A 9,261-nucleotide genomic window follows, 5' to 3' on the forward strand; every position below is an offset into this window, starting at 1 on the left:
TCAAAATTAAACGCAAAGCAGCAAATAATTTGGCATGTTTATGCAAAGTGAACAAAAAGTATTGCAAAACTTGGAGTAGTTTGCTCATTCCGCAATTGAATATATATGCAATATTCCATACATCCTATGTCGTGGTGTTTTGTAATTTGTTTTGTGGTTTCTGAGCTTTTTCGCACCCTGATGCAGGCCCAGAAGCTTACATTTGACAATGAATCCAAATTATTTCCTTCTGGCGCTTGTTTGTGTGTATTTAATTGTGCTCCAACCGTTATGGTGCGCAGTGATTATACGCAATGAAGCTTAAAATTTATTCGCATAAAAGCAGACTTGATGAATCGCGTTTAATTCCGGAGTCTTCTGGTTTAATTGTGCAGCATGTGCAGGCACGGTGGCCCTGTTGCTCTTCTCTTCAAGCTTTTCATTATAAGTGAGCTGGTCAACTTTGATATTTTTCTAACTGTTGCTATACAAACGCACAATGCCCGCTCCGAAGTGCGCTCATTTACTGACGCAGAGAGCATGTGCGGGTGTCATTACACATCATTACACGATGAGGATGATGTTGCTGTAAAGCTTTCAATTAAATATTCCTGCGATGGTTCCACAAATTTCTTTTTTCCGTGAGCCATAGGGCAAGAAGGCTGGAGAGGAGTTCCCTCTGCAGCCAGGGAGCCAATGGAGTGTCTTGCATGCGCTCACATGAGTTTCTCCGGACAGTTTTTAATGACTGATATTGATGTATGGTAATTTCTTAGCCGGATCACATGACACAATTACCTCAAGAATCGATCAAGATGTATTGCAGGTCTGCCTACGTTTCCGATTTTTTCTCCCTGGCGGGGTCTTTCCACACGCCTGTGGTGCTATAGATGGACAAAGTTTAACACAGTCAAGCTGCCAATTCCTTTCCTCTGTGGCGAGGAGGAAAGGGGAAGAAGAGATATGACGGAATACGATGATCGCGGCTGTGCGTCAAATATGTTTTTACCGAGCTGCACTTATTACGTTTCGACGCCCGATTTTACATCAGTCTCCTCCTTTTTACCGCAGACGACTTCGTGTCAGGTTAATTTCCCGTATTCTTCAAACATAACCCAAGTCCAACCTGTTCGAGAAGTCGCTTTCAGGGATTATGGACTGGACCATCCCAAATGGCACTACAGGGGCAATTACGCGTCTTACTACTCAACGGACGAGATAATGCATCGGGACTTGATCCAGTCCTCGGGCAGCAGGGCGGATGTGATATTCAAAAACGAGTCCTTGTACGGCCACCACGGGGGGACGAGCTCGCCGTGCAATTTCTTCGCCAGCGTCGGCCGGAACGGGGTTCTTCCCCAGGGCTTCGACCAGTTTTTTGACACTCCCAACTCGGACAAGCCCAACGCGGAGCCCCCCAAACAAAAGACAGACTCTGCCGCTCCCGGTGATGCTGCCAACAGCGATCAGGCGTTAACCAAACTGGAGCAGCACGGCGCTGACCCGACCGGGAGCGTCGACGAGGACTCGTCCTCCAACTGCGGCGACAAGAGCAACCAACAAAGTAAGTCACTTTTTTCCCCCCCAATTTGTGTCGGATCAATTTGTGCAGCTCAGACATGAGGGTGTCAGACTCAGTGTCCGCCGCCACAACCGTCCAGGGTTATATGCCTCTTTATAAGCATGCAAAAGCTTTTTATATCCCAATAAGATCTACTTTACGGTTGTAAAGGTATTTACAATGGGAAACAGTTAAGTAACAGGAGTTAAAGGTTTCCTTGAGCCCAGTAACAAAAAGTATGCAGCGGAATTTTGTATAGATATGAGATTAAATAAAATTAGAAATCATTTGTGAGTCTCATAGCTCCCTGATGCAATATACTTTAACGAAATAGAGAACTTTATTACAACATAGTATGCAGGTCAACTTTTACATAAAAAATCAGTGCAATGTGAGGTTTATTTCAACGTAAATGCATCTTTACGCGCGAGTGTGTGTGTGTGTGTGTGTGTGTGTGTGTGTGTGTGTGTGTGTGTGTGTGTGTGTGTGTGTGTGTGTGTGTGTGTGTGTGTGTGTGTGTGTGTGTGGCACAGAATGGGGCCTTAACGCAAACAAACAAACAAACAAACAATCGAGCAGGTATACGTCCCATTCTGAGCTGTTCACTGCATCGACGTTTTAACTTTGTGAGTTTTGATCTTCCACCTTAAAATCTGTCTTTCACGTTTTCCTCCACGCACAGGTTCATCCACCAAGTCCAGGAAGAAGAGGTGTCCCTACTCCAAATACCAAATCCGAGAACTTGAACGAGAGTTTTTCTTCAACGTGTACATTAACAAAGAGAAGCGACTTCAGCTGTCCAGGATGTTAAACCTGACTGATCGGCAGGTGAAGATTTGGTTTCAGAATAGAAGAATGAAGGAGAAAAAGCTCAACCGTGATCGCCTTCAGTATTTCACTGGAAATCCTTTATTCTGATGCCTCACATACACACACGCATACGCTCTTTCTCACACACTCACACGGGGTAAATAGCAGCTATAACAATTATAACTTAAAAGACTGGACTTATATTTTATTTCTGATTTTTCTGTTTAAAACATTAATTTCTTGAGAAAACGAAGGCGCCATATTTTTTTGGCAATAATTCCTCGGACTATTTATTTGTATTCACGTATTATCCCGTTATTGGCAGTAGATATGTCCGCAAATTGCGAGCTGTGCTTTGAAAATGTTTATATAGAATATATGTAGGCTTCTTCCTTGTGTATGTACATTTGTAAGACGCATGTCTTGTACGTCGTGGTGTGAAATAAAATACGCAAAGACAAATGCATCATAGTCCCGGAAACGTTCACATGAATGCAATCAAATATGCCATAAGACACAGGGGGATTTTTTTTCTTCCTTTTTTTTTTTTTTTTTTTTTTTTTTTTTTTTTTTAGAAGATTCGTCAATGGAGAAATTTGGCGCTTGCAGACTTGTATGGTCCCGTTATTTCCTTTGCTTTGAAACGCTGGATTGTTTACTAAACCTTGAACCGTCTAGACGGCATAATAAAAGTAGCTGTAAATGTCTAAATAGGGGGCTATTGGACTTTGGTGTCCCAACCCCCAGACCACATGAGGACCGATTCTCCTTCCTGTCTTAAAAGTACTTTAACTCCAGGCTCGAAATGCATGGAGAACTCCACAGATTCCATCTCATCCATATTTAGCTCAGTTTAGCATCACGGGGCTGCAGTGTTGTCTGTATTTACTGGATAACAGTGGAATACATTCTGAGGACCGCCATCTGGAGGATGGGTATGTTTCAAGTTTATCTTATTCTGTAGTGTAAAAAAAACATTTTTTTTTTTTTTTTTTCCATTTATTGCATCTGGATCTGCTGTGTGGAGGAATATGAGTGAATGTCTTTTCGTCTGTGATGCAGGTGATGTGCAGCTCGGCTGGCTTTGCAATAATTGAAATCATCTGAATGGCACACGTGACTGTTTTAGTTCGTTCTGCTGTATTTCGTGCCAGCGAGGGGAGAGACTAATTACATCCGCAGATTTCCACACAAGCAGTCGCTTTATTGAGAATTCATGTGATGCATTAGTTGATCTTTTTTTTTTTTTCCATTTGAAGTCTGTTCAGCGAAAATTGTATATTTTTTTTTGTTTCGGCGTAACGTGTTAGAAAAAAAAGGAACTTTAGAGAGGGGTTCATGCTGATTTCATTTGTGATGGATCTCACATGCAGTTATTTCCCTAAAAGGCTATTAGAAAAGTGAGGTTTCATTAAGCGTTCAGCTGGGCTGTCATCTTGTCCTGCAGTGAAATTGCATTACCAACTGTGTGGGGTATTTCACTTTGATTCTCAGTGTATCCACATGAGGGCAGACTTTCAGTCTGGGTCGCCTGTGGAAATGCACACTTCAGCCAATTTAACATCTACCCTGCATGAAAATGAGTCAGTGTGGAAGAATAATAACCCCTTCAGCAGGCATGTTTATATTCTATTGTAATTATTACTTGTCACGCTCCATCCAGTTGAGATGTGCTTTCACCAAAATGTCATTTCTGTTTTCATGATGAAAATCTTCCCCCCAAAAAATACACCTATATATCACGAGATTTAACACAAGCCTGCAACCACCAGATCCAAAAACGAGACCCCGCATCTAATCTTGACAGACATTATTCCTTCGTTGGTTCTCTGTGTTGATGTGACTCTTATTCCAGTTGCACATTTTTAGGTCTTGTTCAGTCCTGTTTGAAGTGATGCGGTCAACACCAGCAGTATGATTTTGCTCCCTGTCTTTGTACTGTTGAATTTGAAGAAATAATATCTCGAGGCTGTATAAAACCCATGATCAGTGATAGCTCTCTGTCTAAAGGCTAAACTCAACACGCCTTGTTGAAAATAACACGTTTTTGTTTTCTTAGTTAATTTTGCAGCAGTGTAATTATTACTTTAATGCCACCCTCGACAGTGATTTATAAAGAATAGCTAAATACATAAATATAGCTGCAACACTCAAGATACACTTTCAGTCGATACAAACTTGGTTTTGCTTGGAATTACATTTATTGCATTGTCTGTGCAATCCTGTTTAAAATACCAGCTAATCTCATTATTATTATTATTATTATTATTATTATTATTATTATTATTATTATTATTATTATTATTATTGTTAGAAAAAAATCCGTGGACCATTTGCTGTATTTTTTTTATAAATCCTCGTTTGACATAGTGAAATCAATCATCACAACGTTGTGTGTATATTTTGTATTTATGTATGTATGTATATGTATGTATTAATTGTTGATTTTACCTCAATATTATAATCATACGATAAATGGTTTGTTTTCTCAGTATACTGAAATAGCCCAGTGTTAAATTCATGCACGTGTCATTATTAAACCCATCGCCATTAAAACAAAAGAGAGAGAAAGAAAAGTATATCCGTGGTGTCTCATGTCTGATTTGAATATTTCTAAATAACGCAACCCGCGTCCATGACGTGACTGTATATTTTTGGATGCATTGATGTTGCGATGATTTGCATATCACATGTTTACAGCCAACTATAAATATCGAAGAGCCTTTAAATAACCGAGTATCCACACATACACACACATACACACGCCCGCACTCACACACACTCACACACTACATTTCCTAAGTGAGCTTACATAATGAAGAAATATATATATTTATATTTTTTTCCCGAGCGACTATTTCTGTATTTTATGCTCTTTGTAAAGGCCTGTATTGCTCATTATTTCGGCCTAACTGTTGATTTTTTTCCCCTCATCGTGGTCTGAATGTCTGTTTCTTCTACTCTCTTTGTCTTGTAGACATTTTCCTTCGATGCACATTAAAACAATGAGGCACTTAACAAATGATCCTGCAGATCCCGCACATCGCCACCTACAACGGGGCCATTTCAAAAATACACACTTCATTAAATACAACAAAATGCATGTTTTATGATCTTAAAAAAAGTAATAAAAGACTGTTTTGGTGTGAATAAAGTAGAAATATTTCAGTAAATGTACAGCTTTTGAAAATTTAAAGTTGTCCGTGCATGTACAGCTATATTGAAATTATATTCAGTGTTTAATATATTAAGATATGTTTTGCACGTACTCCATAAGGTGCTGAAAATATCGAATGTGTTAAAACAGCTTTATTTAAACAACAAACGCACAAAAAAGCGTAAATGCGCCAAAAAAATAACCCAGACTTCAAACCACATGTTCTTTTTTAATACACAGAGCAAACTACATTTATAGTTGGATTTTCCTTTATTGTTCCCTCCTATTTTTGAATGGAAATATATAATTGAAACGGTGTGTGCAGACACGGTTGCGTCGTTGGTGGGCTGGCAGTCTTGATGAGGGTCAGCGTGAATAAAAATAACACCATATTCACTGGAGCCGGTTACATCTTTGAGAACAGTCTGCAGTTGTCGCCTGTGCTCCTTGTAGGCTGCATTTCATGTTCTGACGCACGCACGCACACACACACACACACGCATACTATCTGTTTCAGCTTGGTGCAAAAAAAAAAAAAAAAAAAAGATTCTTCTAGATCTTAAACACTGCAGGAGGAGGAAGCTGGTGGTCGAACAGGTGTGACCCAGATGAAGGTGAAATGTTTGCGGTGCGATCCAAAGAGTCTTTAAATGTAATCGTCTCGCTTTTATTGATCATGCCTTTAAGTCCCGCGATGCTCCCGCCGCCCGCGCGACTCTGCAAAACCAATTTCAAGTCCGTGTTGTAGGTGTCGCTGTTGACCACGTCTGCGTGCTGCAGCAGTGCCGCGTGCAGGGGAGAGGAGGCTGCGTCTCAAGGCCATTTTCAAATCTCATTGGTGGGTTTGTCATGTGGTCCGGAGGCATCCTGACTTACAGATTGTTTTTCCTAGATATGTCAGCTTACAAAGGACATCTCTCTCCTCTAAAGAACTTAAGCCCCCAAAAATGTCCTTTCCCAGTAGCTCTCCTGCGGCCAACACATTTTTAGTGGACTCTTTAATTGGCGCGTGCAGGACGGACAGCTTTTACTCCAACAGCAACATGTACATGCCGTCCGGCTCAGAAATGGGAACTTACGGAATGCAAACCTGTGGACTCCTGCCGTCTTTTGGTAAAAGAGGGGAGGTCAACCACCAAAATATGGGCATGAACGTCCACTCGTACATACCTCAAATAGATAACTGGACTGATCCGAGCAGACCTTGCCGAATAGAGCCGCCCGGTCAGATGTCAAACTGTACATTTTCACAGAGCATAAAGGAGGAGAGTAACTGCTGCATGTACTCCGATAAGAGAGTGCAGAAAGTCAGCTCGTCAGAGGTCCCCGCATATTCTAACGCCATCCCCGAGTCGTGTCCCGTCGACGGTCCCGAGATCCCGGTCCCGGGCTATTTCAGACTGAGCCAAACTTATGCCAACGGGAAGCAGCCGGAGAACTACTGCCATGAGCCGCCGCCGAGTCCAAACCCGACCCTGATGCAGCTGAGCCGGCTCACCCCCAAGCCGCAGTCCTCCGCGGTGCCCTCCAATTTCGCAGAGGTGGAGAAGAAAATCGAGGACGTCCCGCAAAACCCCGACACCACAAGGACACCGGTGCCCGCAGAGAGCCCGGAACCCAAGTCCGGCTCGGAGGAGAAGAGCTGCTCCCTGGAAGCCCCAGTGTCCAGCCCTGAGCTGCTCCATAAGGAAGGGAAAGGTGGGTTGGCTACAAAGGAAAAGCTTTTATCTTGTGGCGCTGAGCTGAGAAAGCTCCAGCATCATAAAACCAAGTATAAAACACAAACAACCCTAAAGTCGTAATGTTTAATGAGAGTCTTTCTCAGGTTGCAGTAATAGGCAATAGAGAATGGTTTTACCATGCAGCGTGCTCCCTGCATCTCCATTCCGCTCAGGTATTTAAATTTAAAGTTGGTAAACAAATATTTTTTTTACAGTCTGTTGCTTCATTTGGCTTTGCACTGTTTTCAGAAGTTAACATAAGCTGCACTAATAATCTCACCATCTGTTCTCTGTGAATGTGGTAAGTTTTATAATCGTTAAGACACCTATGAATTATGGGTGCGTAATGTTCATTACCGTTAGCCACCGTCCTGAAAATTACAGAGAAATTGTATTTAAAATGGATTTTAATGATGATTTTCGAAAAAATTAAATAACAGTTGCATGTTGATTCGTTTTAAGTTGCCATAAAGATAATAGATTTGGGATTATCTTTCAAGGAGAAGGAATATGTGTTCCTGTTGTGCGTCTTGATCAGTTGGGGTTTGATTTAATCTTTGTCTTTATTAGTAGTGGCATGTACGTGACTAATAACATCCCCTGCATTTTACTCATTCAGGGAAAGCATTTAGATTATGTGTTATTTCCCAGAGGTGAAATCCAAAAGTAGCAGATGAGATCTGTTGTGTGTGTTGTGTGTGTGTGTGTGTGTGTGTGTGTGTGTGTGTGTGTGTGTGTGTGTGTGTGTGTGTGTGTGTGTGTGTGTGTGTGCGTGTGTGTATGTGTTTTTTTTAACAATCTGATGGCATCGCTCACGTGTGTGTGTCTGTTTCTGATCTGAATCTCCACAGACTGCAAGAGTGACACGTTAACAAACAACTGGCTGACAGCGAAAAGTGGCAGAAAGAAACGGTGTCCCTACACAAAGCACCAGACCTTGGAGTTGGAGAAGGAGTTTCTGTTCAATATGTACCTGACCCGAGAGCGCCGCCTAGAGATCAGCAGGAGCGTCAACCTGACCGACAGGCAGGTCAAAATCTGGTTTCAAAACCGCAGGATGAAACTGAAGAAAATGAACAGGGAAAACCGTATCCGTGAACTGACCTCAAACCTCACCTTCTCGTGAGCTCGCATGCGCCAGAGCCTCGCAGCTGTCTCCCAACTTTTTCTCCCACCTTGAGTTTGATGCTTCAGTGGCATTGGACGTTCTGATCTGAAATTTCAACGAAACTGTGACTGTAAATGCTGATCCTAGTGAGTATAGTGTGGCGTCGTGTATTTGTTTTGTTTTTTGTTTGTTTTTTTTTCCTTTGTTTCATCACAGGGTAACACTTTTTTGGTCTTAAATTATTGGAGAGGAGTCTCTTATTCCTCTCTACAAAAAGACATGGATGTCCTCCTGCGTGGAGACGGAGTTACTCTAGATTTCAGTCATGAAAGCACATTCATTGTCGTATGTTATCGTGCAGCGTTTCTTTTTGCAGAAAGTGCAAGCCATTCGCTCAATAGTGAGATGTTTCTATGGGCTTTAAAGTGGTGGAAAAGCGATGTTAATCTGTGAATCTATTGCATGTTTGTGGCATGTATCTTGCAATAAATATATTGTGAAAGAATTTTGTTTGATGTCTGCGTACGTCCTAAAGGAGTATTCTGAATTCTGAGAATTTTTTTTGTGCGTTTTAGTGAAATATTTGGCGTTATTAAGCTTCGACGCCTAAAATGTTATTTAAAAGGTTAACGGCGTGGGAAAATGCTGGAAAAGGAAAAGTGAAATATTTGATTTTTCGCAATTCAACTCTCAAAAAAACGTACTTTGTCTGAAAATCTTTATGATTCGTGTTTATAATTAAGCTTTTAATGCAATACTCAGTGCGCCTCTGAGATTAAACTTGAAAATAATCTGTATTCTGTTAATAGTTTTAAATCAGCATTTGTGCTTTTAAATATAGTACAACAACAAAAACAATCCTACGTGATTTGTAAAACTGATCGCAAAAATTGCACAAAATGTTTCTAAAATGACAGTAATGTGA

General features: G+C 41.2%; 2 protein-coding genes across 2 annotated transcripts; both read left to right on the forward strand.

Annotated features, from left to right (window-relative positions):
* The first annotated feature begins 927 nt into the window (after positions 1–927).
* On the forward strand, positions 928–2,458 carry hoxd11a (homeobox D11a). The gene is made up of 2 exons (XM_030112069.1): positions 928–1,543; positions 2,223–2,458. The coding sequence occupies exons 1-2, from the start codon at positions 943–945 to the stop codon at positions 2,456–2,458; spliced, it is 837 nt and encodes a 278-aa protein (XP_029967929.1). The 5' UTR covers positions 928–942.
* Positions 2,459–6,454: 3,996 nt separating this feature from the next.
* hoxd10a (homeobox D10a) lies at positions 6,455–8,549 on the forward strand. The gene is made up of 2 exons (XM_030112047.1): positions 6,455–7,205; positions 8,080–8,549. The coding sequence occupies exons 1-2, from the start codon at positions 6,455–6,457 to the stop codon at positions 8,352–8,354; spliced, it is 1,026 nt and encodes a 341-aa protein (XP_029967907.1). The 3' UTR covers positions 8,355–8,549.
* The last annotated feature ends 712 nt before the right edge of the window (positions 8,550–9,261 follow it).

This window comes from Salarias fasciatus, chromosome 16 (genome assembly GCF_902148845.1).
Source record: "Salarias fasciatus chromosome 16, fSalaFa1.1, whole genome shotgun sequence".
Taxonomy (NCBI): Eukaryota; Metazoa; Chordata; class Actinopteri; order Blenniiformes; family Blenniidae; genus Salarias; species Salarias fasciatus.